Source organism: Piliocolobus tephrosceles, chromosome 21 (assembly GCF_002776525.5).
Source record: "Piliocolobus tephrosceles isolate RC106 chromosome 21, ASM277652v3, whole genome shotgun sequence".
Taxonomy (NCBI): domain Eukaryota; kingdom Metazoa; phylum Chordata; class Mammalia; order Primates; family Cercopithecidae; genus Piliocolobus; species Piliocolobus tephrosceles.
In genome coordinates, this window is record NC_045454.1 from 1,582,434 (window position 1) to 1,602,271 (window position 19,838).

The 19,838-nt window shown below is 55.9% G+C and overlaps 1 protein-coding gene across 1 annotated transcript in view; it reads right to left on the reverse strand.

The window, feature by feature from the left end:
* PPP1R12C (protein phosphatase 1 regulatory subunit 12C) overlaps window positions 1-18,671 on the reverse strand; it is a 28,619-nt gene extending 9,948 nt beyond the window's left edge. The window contains exons 1-6 of the mRNA XM_031934817.1: window positions 18,209-18,671; window positions 13,538-13,668; window positions 13,339-13,457; window positions 6,493-6,652; window positions 1,460-1,604; window positions 1,293-1,367 (exon numbers count right to left, since the gene is read on the reverse strand). Of these exons, the coding sequence (XP_031790677.1) occupies window positions 1,293-1,367; window positions 1,460-1,604; window positions 6,493-6,652; window positions 13,339-13,457; window positions 13,538-13,668; window positions 18,209-18,529 (951 nt within the window). The 5' untranslated portion in view covers window positions 18,530-18,671. The remainder of the gene's footprint in view (window positions 1-1,292; window positions 1,368-1,459; window positions 1,605-6,492; window positions 6,653-13,338; window positions 13,458-13,537; window positions 13,669-18,208) is intronic.
* Between the last annotated feature and the right edge of the window lie 1,167 nt (window positions 18,672-19,838).

Consider the following 19,838-nt stretch of genomic DNA (forward strand, 5'->3'; position numbering starts at 1 on the left):
TCACCGTCTTCACACCTTCCCCACACAGTTCACCACCGTCTTCACACGTTCCCCACACAGTTCACCACCGTCTTCACACCTTCCCCACACAGTTCACCACTGTCTTCATACGTTCCCCACACAGTTCACCACCATCTTCACACCTTCCCCACACAGTTCACCACTGTCTTCACACCTTTGGGCCTCTGCATGTGGTGCCCAGGAGTACTGGGAGGGCCCTTCATTCCTGCCCTTCTAGCAAACTCTTAGTGCTGTAGTACTCACGTCTTCTAGAAACTGTCCCCAGATGCTCCCAGGCTGGGCTCCCCTCGTATCTGGGCCACCTAAGCTGACCCTGCCCCACCCATTAAACCCCCCTTGGCCATATCACCCTCAGGGCAAAAGTCACCCTCCTCCTCACCTGGCAGTCATGGTCCTCCCGGGTTTGCCCTGCCTTACACTCCCCTCCCTGGGCACCTCAGGGCACCCACACTTGCCCCCTAGACTGTGTGAAACCTTCTTCTCCTATATCCATCAGCCTCCACCTTGCTCCTGCCAACCTTTCAAGAGAGAAGGCTGTCTCCACTCCCCTGCCCACGCACCAGAAGCCCTAGGCCTGGCCTTGGGAGCTTCCTGTCACCCCACAGAGCTCACTGAATGCTGGCATGGCTCTAGTGCTGTCCAGTGGCACGTACTCCCCTGAGCTCCTGACAGCACAATCCACATGTCACGCATGACCCCTCATACAGGTGCGCACCATACCATTCCCATTTGACAGATGAGGAAACTGAGGCCTGGAGAGGAAAGTGGTTGGCTGGGACTCACGGCAGATCCATGGCAGAGCCAGGATTCCAACTCAGGCATTCTGGTCAGGGCTCACGCCCTTCACTCCTTCACTGTCAGTTTTCCCAGCAAGGCTGCCCCGGGGATGGCTGGGAGACACCTTGCGAGTGACCAGCCCAGCCTAAGTCTAGGACAGTCCTGCACATGGCTGCTGCCAAGGGCCACCCTGAGGTGATGAGGTGCCCTGAGCTGGTTTGTTATTTTGTCTGAGTGTCAGACAACCCTGTCCAGATCCTTCTGCTGCCTCCCCACCAGGCAGGTAGGAAGCTCTGCAGCCCCATCTCTATCCTGCCCTGGCTGGGGGTCTCTCCTGAGGCTGGGGCTGGAGCTGGGTCACCAAGCGGGAAAGAGCAGGTCGCTGGGGTGGTGGGTGTCAGAAGTCGGGGGGGGGGTACCCCCTCTGCACCCTCCTCTGAGGAGTTGAGGGGACATGGGGAGTCTGGGACAAGCCCCTCAGCCCTGACACTCACGTCCTCCTGCTTCCGGGCCAGTTCCTCCAACAGGCTCAGCACTTCCTCATCAGCCAGGTCACAGGGCCGCTGCCCCTGGGTCGGGGGAGGAGCAGGAGCAGACAATGAAGGAGGCGCTGGGTCCTCCCCGCGCCCTGCCCCCCACCAGCCGGGGCACTGGCCCTCACCGCGTGGGTCAGCGAGTCCATGCCCCCGCCATGCTCAGCCAGCAGGCGGCAGGCGTCCTCCACGCCCCAGTGTGCCGCCGCGTGCAGGGGAGTCCAGCCGTCCCCGTCCCGGAGCTCCGGGTCGTAGCCAGCCTGAAGGAGCAACCTGGGGGCCAGGGAGTCTCAGGGTCAGAGGCCAAGGCGAGGCCCTGGGCCGGGGGCTGATTTCGGCCAGCGGTGCGGTAACTGAGGACCCAGGCCACGAGACTAAAATGCCCCTGGACAGGCTGGTAAAGAGCCACTGCCCAGCATCCCTGGCCACAAGAGGCCCCTCTGCACCAGGCCTTGTCCCTCCCCCTGGACCAGCAGCTACATGTTAAACCCTGGCCCTGCAGGTGGCCTCTGGAACCTGCTCCTGGTGCCGGCAGGGGGTCACCCTGGCTGTGGGATTCCAAGGTGATGGCAGTGGGGTGTAAGGAGGCAGCCCTGGAGGATGCAGGTGCAGGACCCTGTGCCAGCCCCCACGCCTGTCAGAAGGATTGGACCCCAAAGGGCTGTCTCAGGGCAGTAGTGTTCTAGGACCTGGGCTGGCTTAAAGCAGTGACTCCCAACCAGGGCAATGCTGTCCCCCAGGGGAGACCCGGCAGGTCTGCAGACATCTTTGTTGTCATAACCTGGGGCAGGGGTTAGTGGCATCGGCTGGGTGGAGGCCAGGGAGGCGGCTCCACACCCAGCAGCGCTCAGCAGCAGCCCCACAAGGAGAATGATCTGCCCCAAAATGTGGCTAGCGGCCAGGTTGAGAAATCCTCACTCAAGACAATTTTCTGCCAGAAAACAATAACCACCTTAAACCATTCAATTTGAGGGCAGAGGCAGGGTTCCAAGTCCAGGGCACTCTCCAAGCTCAGCTTAGGGTAGGACGTGTCTATTTTTGGAGAACTGGAATGAGTTTCTGTGTCAATGAGAAAGAGCTTCGCAAAGTGGGAACAGATGGACAGCCTGGGATATTCTACAAAGAAGCCTTATAAGCACAAATCCCTCTATCTGGCCTCGTCCACCTCGCCCCTCACCTTTCCCACGCTTTGCCCAGAGCTCACCCTGCCCCAGCTGTGCTGGGCCCCCCGCTATTTCCCCAAGCGCCCACTCGCCACAGGCCTTTGCACTTGCTGCTCTCAGTCGGAGAGTGTTCTGTGCCCTGCAGCATCTCACGCTGAGCCCCTTTTTGGCAGTCACCACCCCTTCACCCCCATGTCTCCTGACCCCAAAGCCCCTCCTCATCACACTCGTCTTCTCCCATCACCCTATTTATATCTTAAGCCAGCAGTTCTGAACTGGGACAATGCGCCCCCCAGGGGACATTTGGCCACGTCCAGAGACATTTTTAGTTCTCACAACCAGGGATGCTCCCAACGTCCCATAGGTAGAGGCCAGAGAGGCTGCCCCATATCCTGTGATGCACGGGACAGGCCCCGCAGCAAAGAGCGATCGGTCCAAAATGTCTGTCTCCCCACGAGGTATGAGCCGCACATAGGCCCAGATCTCTCTCGTTTACCCAGTTCCTTGGCAACTAACAGACTGCCTGGCACACAGCAGGGGCTCAGAAAATAAGCACCGAATCAGTACCATCAAATAAACATATACCTGCACTCTGCAACAAATGTTTTTGTTTTGTTTTGAGACAGAGTCTCACACTGTCGCTCAGGCTGGAGTGCAGTGGCACGATCTCCACTCACTGCAATCTCTGCCTCCTGGGTTCATGTCATTCTCCTGCCTCAGCCTTCCAAGTAGCTGGGACTACAGGCGCCCGCCACCATGCCCAGCTAATTTTTTGTATTTTTAATAGAGACGGGGTTTCACTGTGTTAGCCAGGCTGATCTTGAACTCCTGACCTCATGATCCGCCTGCATCAACCTCCTAAAGTGCTGGGATTACAGGCATGAGCCACCATGCCCAGCCTGCAACAGATCTTTGATGAGAATGCTGGTTACATTCTTTTTAAAATGCAGTCAGGCTGGGCGCAGTGGCTCATGCCTGTAATTCCAGCACTTTGGGAGGCTGAGGTGGGAGGATCACTTGAGGTCAGGAGTTCGAGACCATCTTGGCCAACTTGGCAAAACCTGTCTCTACTACAAACAAAAAATTAGCCTGGCAGGGTGGCACACACCTATAATCACAGCTATTCAGGAGGTTGAGGCAGGAGAAGTGCTTGAACCCAGGGGGCAGAGGTTGCAGTGAGCTGAGATCGAGCCACTGCACTCCAGCATGCATGATAGAGTGAAACTCCGTCTCAAAAATAAAAATAAAAATAAATGGCCGTGCTCGGTGGCTCACGCCTGTAATCCCAGCACTTTGGGAGGCCGAGGTGGGCGGATCACAAGGTCAGGAGATCGAGACCATCCTGGCTAACATGGTGAAACCCTGTCTCTACTGAAAAATACAAAAAACTAGCCGGGCGAGGTGGCGGGCGCCTGTAGTCCCAGCTACTCGGGAGGCTGAGGCAGGAGAATAGCGGGAACCCGGGAGGCACAGCTTGAAGTGAGTGGAGATCGTACCACTGCACTCCAGCCTGGGTGACAGAGCGAGACTCCGTCTCAAAATAAATAAACAAACAAATAAATAAATAAAAAAAATAAAAAATGCAGTCAATAGATCTGAGTGCAAACATGTACCCTTATACCTTACAAAGGAGCAGTAATGAAATTACAGTCAGTGAATATTTCTAAGTCCAAAGTGCTTCAGTTCTATGGCAGAGAATGAATGAGGTTGCCCACGAATATGGACTCTACCTCTCACTTTACTAACAGTACCCACAGAGGCCCCCCGGCCGGACACAGGCCCCCCGGCCGGACACAGGCCACCCAGCTGAAGACAAATCTCCAACGGTCCCTTGCAGCAAGGAGTGGTCACGTGACTAGGGTCTGGCAAATGGGGTGTTGGCATTAAGTGGTGCGTGGCACTTGCAGACTGCTCTCTGGAAAGGAATGGGTGTTTGCTCCTTCGCCCCCTCTCTTCCTGCTGGCTGGGATGCAGGTGCAGTGGAGGCGATGCGGCCGCCTCCAGGATTCAGGGGTGGAAGCCATGGGAGGAAAACGACACGGCCTGTAGGCCTGGGCACATCACCAGGCCCAACCATTCAGTTTCCAGTCCCCCTTGTCGAAAGGATCAGCTCAGGGATGGGCCCAGTCAGCAACAGAGCTGGGACCTGGGCCAGATACGAGGTCCAGGAGCTCTACTTCAGCAGCAGGTGCTAAGCAGAAGGGGCAGCGGTCTGGAGCTGTTAGAGGCGTCTTATGTACCTCACTGAGAAAACCTGACTAAAAGCTGTCAACAGAGAGTGAGCAGAGAGAGGGAGGAATTCATGTTAACTTCATTTTTATACTAAATAATAAAGTCTAAGTCATGAAAGAGAGAAGAGGGAACTGAAAAAAGAATGAGGAGCCTGAGGATGAGAACTGGAACCAACAACTTTAACAGAAGTGGGAAAGGCAGCCAAACAGGAACAAAATAAGACCCAAGACTGAGGTGCGGATGACAGAAAGGGAATATGCACCATAACAATTTAAACTCTACATGCACCTTGGTTGGGTGCAGCGGCTCACGCCTGTAACCTCAGCACTTTGGGAGGCTGAGGCAGACAGATCACCTGAGGTCAGGAGTTCAAGACCAACCTAGCCAACATGGAGAAACCCCATCTCTACTGAAAATACGAAAGTGAGCCAAGTGTGGTGGCTTACTCTCACAGTCACAGCTACTGGGGAGGCTGAGGCAAGAGAACTGCTTGAACCCAAGAGGCGGAGGTTGCAGTGAGCTATGATCACACCACTGCACTCCAACCTGGGTGACAGAGAGCCAGACTCCATCTCAAAAACAAAAATAGGCCGGGCGCGGTGGCTCAAGCCTGTAATCCCAGCACTTTGGGAGGCCGAGGCGGGCGGATCACAAGGTCAGGAGATCGAGACCATCCTGGCTAACACGGTGAAACCCCGTCTCTACTAAAAAATACAAAAAACTAGCCGGGCAAGGTGGCGGGCGCCTGTAGTCCCAGCTACTCCGGAGGCTGAGGCAGGAGAATGGCATAAACCCGGGAGGCGGAGCTTGCAGTGAGCTGAGATCCGGCCACTGCACTCCAGCCTGGGTAGCAGAGCGAGACTCCGTCTCAAAAAAAAAAAAAAAAACTATATATGTACCAAATAATCTAGTCTTAAAATATATACAAATTGTAACTGACAGAACTATAAGAAGAAACAAAGTCCATAATCATAGCAAGAATGTAAATGCACCTCTCATAGTAACTGACAGAATAAGCAGCGGGGGAAACATCACTACAGATAAAGAAGCACTACAAATAAAACAGCAGGATTACAAGGTTGACCTAGTCACCTACAGAGAACACTGTACCGGACGACTCCATTCTTTTCCAACTTACATATACTGGGGTATATAAGGCAAAACAATACATTTCAAAAGCCAGAATCATATAGAACCCATTCTCTGACCACAATGCAATTAAGCCAGGAAAATAGTAACAAAATGATGAATAGAGAAGTCCTATGTATTTCGAAATTAGGCCAAGCACAGTGGTTCACACCTGTAAATCCAGCACTTTGGGAGGCTGAGGTAGGTAGATCACTTGAGCCCAGGAGTTTGAGACAAGCCTGGACAACATGGTGAAACCCTGTCTCTACAAAAACTAGCGGGGCATGGTGGTGCGCGCCTGTAGTCCCCACTATCCAGGAGGCTGAGGTAGGAGGATCACCTGAGTCTGGGGAGTTTGAGGCTGCAGTGAGCCACGATTGCGCCACTGCACTCCAGCCTGGGCGATATAGCAAGACCCTGTCTCAAAATAAATAAATAATAAAAGATTAAAACTTGGGAAATATTTTACACGGAATGACAATTAAAAAAAGACCGCACATCAAAACTTGTGGGTACAGCTAAGGCTGTTATTTAGAGGGAAATGCAGTCTTCGGTACATACATTTAAAAAGAAAGGGAAAGGACAGGATTCACAGGAAGGTACAAGACAGCAAGATGGAACACACCAGCCCAACTCACCTCATCACCTCAATGTAGCCCTTGGCAGCAGCCACGTGCAGGGCAGAGGCGCCTGTGCGGGGGTGCCGGGCCTCTGGCATGGCGCCCCCATTCAGCCAGCACCTTGTGTCATGAAGTAGCAATTCCTCCTCCGCCCGCTTGGCTGCCTCCACGTCCACACCTAGGAGGATAAGAGGCACGAGGTAGGACTCACACTGGGCTGGCCAGGGTTCGGCCTGTGACGTGCCCAGAGCTCTCCCCGCTGCTCCCCTCTGAGACGTGGGAGGCCTAGACTAGCCCAGTTGTTTCCCGACTGTGCTCCATGCAGCCGTGTGTCCCACTCAGGGTCTCTGAGTCAGCGCTAAGCACTGGGAAAATCGAGTTCACAGGCCTTTCCCCATTTCAACCAGAAATTCACCTTACTTTTATTATTTTTAATATAAAACCATGGCCGGGTGCAGTGGCTCACACCTGTCATCCCAGCAACTTTAAGAGGCCGAGGCAGGTGGATCACGAGCTCAGGACTTCAAGACCAGCCTGGCCAACATAGTGAAACCCCATCTCTACTAAAATTACAAAAAAAAAAAAAAAAAAAAACGTAGCCGGGTGTGGTGGCGGGCGCCTGTAGTCCCAGCTACTTGGGAGGCTGAGGCAGGAGAATCGCCTGAACCCAGGAGTCGGAGGTTGCAGTGAGCCAAGATCACGCTACTGCACTCCAGCCTGGGCGACACAGCAAGACTCTAAAAAAATATATATATATACACACACACACACACACAATCTCCTATATATATACACACTATACATATATTTCCTATATACATAACATATATATATAAAAACCTGAAGTTTATTGAGCAAATCCAGTGCTCAATTACATCTAACTTTTCCTGTCACTCCCAATATAATTTTTTTTTTTTTTTTTTTTTTTGGAGCCAGAGTCTTACTCTGTCACTCAGGCTGGAGTGCAGTGGCACAATCTCACTGCAACTTCCGCCTCCGAGATTCAAGAGATCCTCCTGCCTCAGCCTCCCAAGTAACTGGGATTACAGGCATAAATCACCGTGCTGAGCTAATTTTGGTATTTTTAGAAGAGACGAGGTTTCAACACATTGGGCAGGCTGGTCTCGAACTCCTGACCTCAGGTGATCTGCCCGCCTTGGTCTCCCAAAGTGTTGGGATTACAGGCATCAGCTGTTGTGCCGCCCCCCAATATAATCTTAATCCAGCCTCTTCATACATTTGATCACCATTACCACTTTTCTCATGAGGAGAATAAACCAAGCAAAAAGCCACTAAATGAAGAACTTGTGCCATTAGTGCAACAGCTCCTTTCCTACCCAGGTGTTCCACCCGTTTGCAAACATGCGACCACCTACAGCAATCTGGGAAAAGCATGCTTCCCAGCTAGTCAATTTCATGTAATCCAATTGTTGTACTGTATTATAGACGTAAAAAGCAAGTAATGACCTAAAATTAAATATAAGTTGATTTTGGATCAAAACAGGTACCCTTGTTGAGGCTGAAATCATATCTACTGACAGCCTCTGAGGATACTTATTCTTTTGCATGCTATAAACTCTTTTTTTTGGAGACAGGGTCTCACTGCAACCTCTGCCTATTGAGTTTAAGTGATTCTCCTGTCTCAGCTTCCCAAGTAGCTGGGATTACAGGCGCCTGCCACCATGTCCAGCTAATTTTTGTATTTCTAGCAGAAACAGGGTTTCATCATGTCAGTCAGGCTGGTCTCAAACTCCTGACCTCAGGTGATCCACCTGCCTCAGTCTCCCAAAGTGCTAGGATTACAGGCGTGAGCCCCTGCACCCAGTCTTTTCTCTTTTTCAAAGCCCTCTTTTTTTTTTTTTTCAAAGAATAAATAGAGATGGAGTCTCAACATGTTGCCCAGGCTGGTCTCAATCTCCTGGGCTCAACCATTCTCCAACCTCGGCCTCCCGAAGTGCTGGGATCATAGCGTGAGCCACCGTGTCTGGCCAAACATTTTTTGTTGTTGTTGTTGTTGAGACGGAGTCTTGCTCTGTCGCCCAGGCTGGAGTGCAGTGGCCGGATCTCAGCTCACTGCAAGCTCCGCCTCCCGGGTTTACGCCATTCTCCTGCCTCAGCCTCCCAAGTAGCTGGGACTACAGGCGCCCGCCACCTCGCCCGGCTAGTTTTTTGTATTTTTAGTAGAGACGGGGTTTCACTGTGATAGCCAGGATGGTCTTGATCTCCTGACCTCGTGATCCACCCGTCTCGGCCTCCCAAAGTGCTGGGATTACAGGCTTGAGCCACCGCGCCCGGCCCAAACATTTTTTTTTTAAACAGTCAGGGCTTCACTCTGTCACCCAGGGTGGAGTGCAGTGGCGTAATCACAGCTCACTGCAGCCTCGATCTGCTGGGTTCAAGACATCCTACCACTTTAGCCTCCCAAGTAGCTAGAACTACAGGCACATGCCACTACGCCCGGCTAGTTATTTTTATTTTATTTATTTATTTATTTTTGAGACGTGGAGTCTTGCTCTGTTGCCCAGGCTGGAGTGCAGTGGCGGGATCTCAGCTCACTGCAACCTCCACCTCCCGGGTTCAAGCGATTTTCCTGCCTCAGCCTCCCAAGTAGCTGGGACTACAGGTGCACACCACTATGCCCGGCTAACTTTTGTATTTTTAGTAGAGACAGGGTTTCACCATGTTGGCCAGGCTGGTCTCAAACTCCTGAGCTCAGGTGATCCGCCCGCCTCGGCCTCCCAAAGTGCTGGGATTACAGGTGTGAGCCACTGCGCCCGGCCTAAAATTTACCATCTTAACCCCAGTTCAGGGGCATGAAGTAGTCACAATTGGTTGTTGTGCAACCAATCTCCAGAATTTTTTCATCTTGCAAAATTAAAATCATGTTCCCTAGGTCAGGGACAATGGCTAACACCTGTAATCCCAGCACTTTGGAAGGCCAAGGTGGGTGGATCACTTGAGCTCAAGAGTTGCAGACCAGCCTGGGCAATGTGGTGAAACCCCATCTCTACAAAAAATACAAAAATCATTTTAAAAAAAATGTGTACCCACTAAACTACTCCCTATTCTCCCCACTCCTCCCAGTTCCAGGCTACAGTCATTCTACTGCCTGTCTCTATTATTTTGACTATTCTGAATACCTCACAGATGTGGAATCATACAGTAATTGTCCTTCTGTGACTGGCTTATTTTCACTTTTCACTTAGCATAACGTCCTCAAGATTCATCTACATCGTGTTTTTTTGTTTTTGTTTTTTGAGACAGTTTCCTCTTGTTGCCTAGGCTAGAGCACAGTGGCGCAATCTTGGCTTACTGCAATCTCCACCTCCTGGGTTCAAGCGATTCTCCTGCCTCAGCCTCCTGAGTAGCTGAGATTACAGGGATGTGCTACTATGCCCAGCTAATTTTCTATTTTTAGTAGAGACAGGGTTTCCCCATGTTGGTCAGGTTGGTCTCGAACTCCCGACCTCAGGTGATCCGCCCGCCTCAGCCTCCCGAAGTGTTGGGATTGAGACTGAATCATATCCCACTGCATGGATGGACCGCATGTTGATTTTCCGTTCATTCAATGATGGGCGCTAGGTTGCTCCTACCTCTGGGCTATTGTGAACAATGCTATGAACATGGGTACATAACGTGCCTTTTTTGTTTTATTTTAGTTGAGACAGGGTCTCGCCTGTCCCCCAGGCTGGAGTGGCAGTGGTTCACTGCATCTTCCACCTCCCAGGTTCAAGCAGTCTTCTCATCTCAGCCTACTGAGTAGCTGGGAGCACAAGCGCATTCCCACGCCTGGCTAATGTGTTTTGTTTTACAGAGATGAGTTCTCACTAGGTTTCCCAGGCTGGTCTCAAACTCCTGGGCTCAAGAGATCCTCCTGTCTTGGCCTCCCAAAGTGCTGGGATTACAGGTCTGAACCGCTGCTCCAGGCCTTGAATGGCCTTTTCTGGCCTGAGCCAGGTGGTAGGGTTTTGGTTCTTGCTAAGACTCATGCCCGATTCAGCCCGAGTCCATTGGGCCAGAGGCCTTCGTGGTGCTGAAGGGAACGGTAGTTCCAGGCCACGGGCTGACTGGCTGAGCAGATCACGTGCTCTCACTGAACCCCAGACCCAGAGAGAGGAAAACAGCAAGTAAGCCAGGGAAAAGCGGAGGGGGGCCGCACCTGTGGCGGGTCTGTCTGCTCTCCCAGCCCTGCCTGCGAGTGGCTGCCAGAGCCACACTATGGCCAGCACCAGTCTGGACGCCAGCACCTCGGGGAATTCTGCATCATGTCGGCACGTCCTGCAGGGGGCGCAAAAGCCTCCGCCCTCCTTAGAGCTGGGGTGCAGCCTGTGACCCAGGTCCTGCGCACTGAAGCCCCTGAGGCTCCTGTGTGGAGCTGGGTGTCACGAGGTGTCATAGGCAGAGGCTTTGTGATGTGGGGCAGCAGAGCCCCACCCTGAGAAGCGCAGCTCAGGGTCTTTCCCGTGGCACCAGTGGCCTTCGCTCCCGGCTGATCCTACAAGCCAATATCCCCCACCAATGTATCCCTTCCAGGCTTCTCCTCACCCCATGGGAGGGAAAAAGCATGGCCCCCTCTGAGAAGCTGATGCAAGTTATGAGCAATTTCTGCAGGAAAATACAATGTCAGAAAGTTCACGGACCCCCTGGAGGCCTTTCCCGGCCTCCCTGAGGTCCGAGGGAGGAGGAGGACTGATCCAGACAGAGGGAGCCTAAATCACCCAGATCTGGATCCCTAGCTGGGCCCTGAACCAGAGCGGGAGAGGCGACAAAGGATCTGAGGAGAAACACAGGCAACAGTGTGGCATCAAGGTTAGTGCAGCGGGTAACAGTGTAGCATCGAAGTTAACACAGCGTGTAACAGTGTCGCATCAAGGTCAACGCAGGGGGCAAAGTGTTGCATCCCTACTGTGGTTCTGCAGGAGGTTTTCCTTGTGGCAGGAGATACCTGCTGTGCATCAGGGGAAGATTTACAATGTCTGCAACACAGTCTCAAAATGGCCGGGCTCACGCCTGTAATCCCAGCACTTTGGGAGGCTGAGGCCGGCAGATCGCCTGAGGTCAGGAGTTCCAGACCAGTCTGGTCAACATGGTGAAACCTCATCTCTACTAAAAATGCAAAATTAGCTGGGCGTGGTGGCACATGCCTGTAATCTCAGCCACCCAGAAGCTGAGGCAGGAGAATCGCTTGAACCCGGGGGACAGAGGTTGCAGTGAGCCGACATCATGCCATCATGCCATTGCACTCCAGCCTGGGCAAAAAGTGAAACTCCATTTCAAAAAAAAAAAAAAAAAAAACGCTCAGGAATGGAAAGGCAGGGATGGGAAGGAAGAAAGGAAGGGAGATTTGGAGGGAAAAAAGAGGAGGAGGAAGCACAGGAAAAAATGTGCTTATGTCTTTACCTGGGAAGAGATCGCAAGGGAGGGACAGAGAGAGGGAACACAAATGTATCAAAAAGTTAAAAACTCATGATTCTATACTGTATGATTCCCTCTATGTGACGCGTACAAAACAGCACATCTACAGAGACAGAAGGCAGACAGGGCTGCATGAGGGCGGGGTGCATGGTTGGGGGTGATGGCTAAGGGGTTGCAGGGTTTTGTTGGGCGATGATGAAAATGTTCTATAATCAATGTGGTCATGAATGCCCAAGCCTGTGAATATACTAAAAAGCACTGAAGTGTGCACTTCGGGTGAATTGTAGGGTATGTGAATTACATCTCAAAAAGCTGTCTAAAACACACACACACACACACACACTGGTGACACTTAGTGAAAGTCATATGGGTAGTCACATGCTATTGTCCCAACTTTTCTGTAAATTTCAAGCTTTCCCAAAGTAAAAAGTTGGGGGGAGGGAGGAGAAAGAATCCAGGTCCAGGGCTGATTTGACCCACTCCCCATTTCAACCAAAGAAGGGCTCCCGAACCTCAGATCTCCGCCGCCACGTGTCTCACTAGCTACTCCTCCTGTGTGACTCTTGTGGCCCCCTAAACCCCCGCGAATCCCATCCTTTTTCAGCCTGGCCAGCGGCCCTGTAAGGACAGCCGCGTCAGAAGTCTGGGAGGCTGCCGGTATCTCGTTTCCTCGTCAGGCTTCCTTTCCTTCCACACGGTCCCCCGGAACCTGCAGGGAACCACGCGCACACCCTTCCACCCAAACCCAGCCAGACCCTGACAACCACCCCATGCGGCGGTGCCGGTGGTCCTGTTTTAGGAAATCAGGGAAGCGAGCTGCAGGGACACGCCTGGAGTCGCCAGTCACAGGCAGAGCGGGAAGGTGAGCCCAGGACTTTCGAAGCCACACTGGGGACCCAGGGATCCTGTGTGGCCATCACACACCTGCTAGAAGCAACAGCCCTTCTCTAGAAAAATGAACCTGGCCAGACACAGTTTCAGGGACTCCTGGACCCCATATGAAGGCTCCTGGGGTACCATGAGTCTCAGAGGACAGGGAGACCAGTCCCTGGCAACCCAAGCATGCCCCTACTCCCCCCGAGTAAACACATCCCCTCCCAGAAAGACCTGTGGTGGGGTTCCAGCAATCCTACCTGATGCACTCCTGGGTGAGTCCCTCCGCCCACCCACCCCGCCCTGCCATTTCCATCTCCTCAGCTACTCAAGGAGTGAAATCACAATCCCAGTTGGTAGGGGTTTGAGTTCTTATCCTGTGCCTCTGCTGGGCTCCAAGCAATCCTGGAGGCAGGCCTCCATGCCCCCATTTCACAGGTGAGGAAACTGAGGCACACAGAAAAACAATCCTAGCAAGCAGGGTCAGCCTCGGTGCCCAGGCCGCCTCTAAAGCTCTCAGCCTGGAGACCATAGGTGAGGTGTCCCCCACCCCACACACAGCACACCAGAGCCCACCTCGGCGGGCGATCTCCGCCTTCAGCAGCCCCTCCATAGGGTCCGACTCGGCCAGGTCCAGGGGCAGGTCCCCGTCACTGTTGACGGCGGCGATGTTGGCCCCGTGGCTCAGGAGGTACCTGGGGGGTGGGGGTTGGTCAGGGCTGAGGGTCCAGGCCCCCACCGCGACCAGGTCCTGCCCAGCCCTCCCTTGCCTCACCTGGCGATGTCTAGGTAGCCGCAGGAGGCGGCCACGTGCAGGGGCGTCCAGCCCTCGTTGTCCGCCTGGTTCACGGTGGCGCCTTGCTCTACCAAGAAGCGCACCACCTCCAGGTTCTCATCAATGCAGGCCTGGGGGTGGGAAACAGCCGTCAGCCGCACCTCCCCCAGCCACGGTGTCCCAGCAAGGCAGGACTCCAGAGGCAGCCACGAAAACAGATCCAGGGACGCGGTGCTAGGACAGTGGGGAAAACGACCCCAACAGCCTCTGGCCTCCAGCTGTTTAAGATACCCCTGATTGACCAATGGTCAGGTCAGCCAAGCCTTCAGTGCTCAGTGGAAACCACAAAAGGACTCCTGGCTACCTGCAAACAGGAAGTGAACGGGGAAGGGACGGGGCTTCTCATCCGGGTGCGGGAACCCCACATGGTACTTGTTAGACACAGCAAACCCCCCTCACCACCCGCAGGTGGCACTTCCAGCGCTCCGACTAGGGAAGTGGTTCCAGCCTCCTCCTTCAGAGCCAGGAGTCCTGGCCCCCAGCCCCTCTTGCCTTAAACTCAGCCAGGTCCTCCCAAGGGTCGAGCCTGGAAACCACCCCAGCAGACACTGTGCAGGAGCGAAGCCGCGGGCCCAGGGCTGTGCAGGGTGGGGGAAGGCCGCCCTGTGCTGGGACAGACTCAGGGGCCTGGGCAGGACTCCCAGATGGGTGACACAGCTGCACACCTGTGTGCCCGGGCCCCAGGCTGTCACACTCCAGTTCACTGAGGCCTCCTCTGCACGGGGCACTGCAGCCAGGGACTTACACGGGCCAACGTTTCTCATTCTTCCCTTAGGAGTCCAAAACTTCGGGGGACAAAAGCCGAAGTCCAGGGGGTTGGGGGAGAAACCTGCCCCAGGCCTTGTGGACACTGGATGGGCCCTGGGACCTGAACTGGAGCTGAGGGAGGAGTGAAGCTAAACTCCTAGATCCACGGGATAAATTACCCCCTAAGTCCCTCACCTCTCCAAAGCTGCCCATCTGGAGAAGCGGGGAGGGAGTTACGAGGGCCAAGAGCATGAGGTCATGGAAACTCGGGCTGTGAAGGGGGCCGCACGTGCCCTGGGAACGGGATGAACTCGACTCGTTTATTTCCATCCAGTTGTCATGGCAATGGGGGAGGGGCAAGGAGAGCCGTGGGCCTTTCCCTTTCAAGGGCCTGCCCAGTACAGGCATCCCTGTGAAAGACGCCCGAGGCCTGGGCACCAGGGACTCCGAGGTCCAGGCCCAGCCTCTCCCCATTTAACCCAGGAGGCCAGGCCCAGCCCCTCCCCACTCAACCCAGGAGGCCAGGCCCCGGCCTTTCCGTCCTCAGATGCAAGAGCCCAGGCCCCCAGCCTCTCCCCATTCAGACCCAGGAGTCCAGGCCCAGCCCCTCCTCCCTCAGACCCAGGAGTCCGGACCCCCAGCCCCTCCTCCCTCAGACCCAGGAGTCCAGACTCCCAGCCCCTCCTCCCTCAAACCCAGAAGCCCAGGCCCCAGCACCCCCTCCCTCAGTCCCAGGAGTCCAGGCCCAGCCCCTCCTCCCTCAAACCCAGGAGCCCCGGCTCTAGCCCCTGCTCCCTTAGACCCAAGAGTCCAGGCCCTAGCCCTCCTCCCTCAGACCCAGGAGTCCAAGCTCCAGCCCCTCCTCCCTCAGACCCAGGAGTCCAGGCCCTAGCCCTCCTCCTTCAGACCCAGGAGTCCAGGCCCCCAGCCCCTCCTCCCTCAGACCCAGGAGCCCAGGCCCCCAGTTCTTCTCTGTTCAGCCCTAAGAATCCTGGCTCCCAGCCCCTCCTACTCTAGCCCCCAACCCCCTAGCCACTAAGGCAGTCGGGGGGGCAGGAATGGGGGGAGTGTACCAGCCTCACCAAGTGGCTGATAAACCCACGTGGGGTACCCTAAGAACTCGGAAACTGCCATAGCAGGGGGCTGATGCTTGGGGACTTGCCTCAAGAAGGATGCAGGAGAAACACAGCCCCAGGTGGAGAAACTGGCTGGGACTCAAGAGTCACCCAGAGACGGTGACCCCGTCCTTGTTTTCATAGGACTTAGGGTTTCAGCGCTAAAACCAGGCTGTTCTGGGCAAACGGCATAAGCTGGTCACCCCCCACCCAGACCGGACCCAAACCCAGCTCCCTCGCTTGCTGACCACGTAACCTGAGAAGGGAATCCCCTCTTCTCTGACCCCAGCCCACCCCAATACTCCAGGCCTCCTGGGATACCCCAAGAGTGAGTTTGCCAAGCAGTCACCCCACAGCGGGAGGGGAATCCACCTGAAAGCCAGCCTGGTGGACTGGGCTGGGGCGACCTCTCGCTGGGTCCAGGCCAACTAGGTGACCTGGGGCCTCTGGGGGATGCAGGGAAGGGGGCTCAGTCTGAAGAGCAGAGCCAGGAACCCCTGTAGGGAAAGTGCAGGAGAGCCACGGGCATGGGACGGTGGACGAGGAAGGGGGCAGGGAAGCCTGAGCGCCTCTCCTGGGCTTGCCAAGGACACAAACCCAGAGGCCCAGAGCAGGGCCTTGGGGAAGAGGGACCCCGCTCTGGGCGGAGGAATATGTCCCAGATAGCACTGGGGCCTCTTGAAGGAAAGAAGGATGGAGAAAGAGAAAGGGGGTAGAGGCAGCCACGACCTGGTGAACACCTAGGACAAACCATTCTCACAAACGACACGGACACACCCTCCTCACCACAGCCCGGCCAGGGCGGGGCTGGCTACCGGCCTCATCTCACAGCGAAAACTGATGCACAGAGGAACAACACAAATTCGGGGGTAGAAAGGTGAAGACCCAAAATTAGAACTCAGGACCAACTTATTCTGATTTTGTTTTTCCAAACTGCTTCTCCTCTTGGGAAGTGTAAGGAAGCAGCAGCACCCGGATCAGTGAAATGCACCAGACGGCCGCGCCAGAGCCGCTCAGGCTCCGGGAGAGGGCAGCGCAGGGCGGCCACTGAGAACCGGCAGGTCACGCATCCCCTTCCCTCCCACCGCCCGCCAAGCTCTCCCTCCCAGGGTCCTCTCTGGCTCCATCAGTAAGCACACCCTAGGGGTTCTGGCAAGGAGGCAGAGGTGGCTCCGGGAAATGGGGGTGTGTCACCAGATAAGGAATCTGCTTAAAAGGAGGTGGGGGTTAGACCCAATATCTGGAGACCAGGAGGGAGGAGGCCTAAGGATGGGGCTTTTCTGTCACCAATCCTGTCCCTAGTGGCCCCACTGTGGGGTGGAGGGGATAGATAAAAGTACCCAGAACCAGATTAATCGGCCCTGGGAATACAAGGTGGTCCCGGCTCTGGGACACAGGATCCCGTCCTGAAGTGGACCTGGGGGCCCAGCTTGGAGGAAGAGGACTAGCCGAGCTCTGGGACCCCTGGAAGATGCCATGACAGGGGACTGGAAGAGTGAGCACAGACTAGAGGTAAAGGGGATATGAGAGCTGCCCGAATTAAAGAAGTGAGAGGTGACCCAAATCCACAGGAGGAGGGGGGTCCAGGCAAAGAAAGCAAGAGGATGGAGAGGTGGCTAAAGCCAGGGAGACAGGGACTTCGGGCTTGTCCAGAGGAACGGTGATGATGCAGGCCTACAAGAAGGGGAGGTGGGGACGCAAGGGAGAGACGTCCCACGGAAAAGACCATCCTCAGAAACGAGAAATGGCACAGGCCCCAGAAGGAGAAGGAAAAGGGAACCCAGCGAGTGAAGACGGCATGGGGGTTGGGGTAGGGAGGAGAGGTGCCCGGAGAGGACCCAGACAAGGGCAGGATCCGCTCCGAGGACACCACGTGGTGCAGCGCCGAGAAGGAAGTGCTCTGAAAACAGCATCCTTGGGCAGCAACGCACAGCACAGAGCAAGGGGAAGACGGATTGGAGGAAGATGGAACCTGAAGGAGGTGGTGGGGAAGGATCTGGACCTAGCCATAGAGGTGGCCCAGGCCACGAGCTGCAGGCAGAAAGCGGCACAGGTTCAGGGGAGAGAATGCAGGTCTGTGAAAGCAGGATCTGCCTGGAAAGGGGAAACGGCGGGCCAGAGGCGGCGCAGAAGCCAGTAGAGCTCAAAGTGGTCCGGACTCAGGAGAGAAACGGCCGCATTAGAGGGCAGAGTAGAAGCGGCACAGCAAGGGCACTCGAGGCGAGAGGAGGGCAGCGCAAAGTGACAATGGCCAGGGCCAGGGAGATAGACCAGAGTGAGCTATGAGAGCTGCCTCAGGTTCAGGAGAGGGCAGGGCAGGGAGGGAGACAAAGTCCAGGGCCGGCTACAGAGGCTCAACATCGGAAGAGGGTTAAGTCGAGGGAGGGATGGTCGGGGGACTGCAGGGGACAGCACAGGCTGGCAAAGCCAGGGCCAGTTAAAGCGACTCCAATGCGGAAGAGGGTAGGTCGAAGGGGACTGGTAAGGAGGCCTGGGGCAGGGTGGTAAGCACAGACTGGCAAAGCCCAGGGCCAGTTGAAGCAGCCCCAATTCGGAAGCGGGGTGGTCAAAGAGGGATGGTAAGGGGGGCTGGGAAGGGGTGTCAGCATAGGGTGGCAATGCCCAGGGCTAGGAACGACGGGGCGGATCGAGACTGGCAACGGCGGCTCGGAACCCGGGAAGGAGGATGCCCCAGGTGGCGCCGCGGAGGGTGGGCCTGGCCCCGGGAGACGCCGGAGGGGGCGCTGACCTGGTGCAGGGCGCTGATGCCGTCGGCGTTGGTGGAGTCTAGCACGGCGCGGGCGGGCGGCGGCGCGGCGGGGTCGAGCTCGGCGCCGGGGCCAGGGTCGGCGGCGCACAGCATCAGACGCGCTTCGTCCAGGTCGCCGCCCGCACAGGCCGCCAGGAACTCGGCGGCGCGCTCGAAGCGGACGGTGCGGGCGCGGCGCTCTCCGGGGCCAGGCTCGGCGCCCGCCCGCGCCCCCCACTGCCGCAGCTGCTCCCGTCGCCGCTCCCGGGCAGCCGCCGCCGCCGCTCCCGGGCCAGCCGCCGGGCCATCCTCTCCGGACATCGCACCGCCCGCCCGCCCAGCGAGCGAGCGAGCGAGCGCCTAGCCCCAACTGCCGCCGCCGCCCGCCCGCCCCGGGGGCCGCCGGGAACTGCTGCTGGCCCCCCACCGCCCCAGGGATCTCCCGGCCCCCGCCCGGCGCGCTGACGTCACGGCGCTGCCCCAGGGTGTGCTGGGCAGGTCGCGGGGAGCGCCGGGAAATGGAGTCCATAAGCGGAAGTCTCCCTTGGCCACTTTCAGGAGTCGCTGTGCCCCGATGCACACTGGGAAGTCCGCAGCTCCGAGGTGCCCAGTGGAAATCACCGGATGAGGGCCTCCTCCGGGGAATGCTGGGAAATGGAGTCTACAGACCGGAGGGGTGCCCCACGGCATACTAGGAAGCGTAGAGTACCGGGTAAAGGGGACGAAGAGCAGGCTGCCCCGGGGCGGTTAGGAAATCGACTGGACAGCCGCGTGGGAGGGAGTGCGGGGAGAGGCAGGGTTGTTTTGTTATTGTTTTATTTTGTTTTGTTTGTTTTGAGACGGAGTCTCGCTCTGTCTCCACTCTGGAGTTCAGTGGCGCGATATCCACTCACTGCAACCTCCGCTTCCCAGGTTCAAGCAATTCTCCTGCCTCAGCACCCAGTGTAGCTGAGATTACAGGCGCCCGCCACCACGCCCTGCTAATTTTTATATTTTTAGTAAAGACGGAATTTCATCATGTTGGCCAGGATGGTCTCGATCTCTTGACCTCGTGATCCGCCCGCCTCGGCCTGTAATCCTGCTGGGATGTCGGGCCTGAGCCTCCACGCCCGGCTGGGTTTTTATTTATTTTGGGTTTTTTCCTGACCCCTTAACTCGAAATAAGCTCCAAGAGGGCAGGGACTTTTGTCTTCTGTGCACTACTTATCCTCGGTTCGTAGAACAGAACCTGAGAGTACGTGATCGCAAATATTTTTGGAATGAATGAATGAATGGATTCACCAGGGCACCATGGGAAACTGAGTCCACAACCCAGAAGCCGTGAAAGTCCATTTCCAAGCTTCCCTGGGTGACCTCCCAGGGCATGCTGGGAAATGAAACTTGCGGGGCAAAGCTCAGGACCACGATCCTAGGGCACGCTGGGAAATGTAGCCCACAGGGCCACACCCCTAAAAGCACAGCGGGTGGAAGGCATCTCGGGCTCCGGGCAGAAGTCCACAGTCCCTAATGGTAATCCCTGAACCACACGGAGGAAAGGAACCCAACAGGGACAGGGCTCCCAGAACCTTCACTGGTCCGCGTTTCTCCTGCGCCCACCCGGACCTCCCGGGACCCGTCCAGGCCCCGGCGC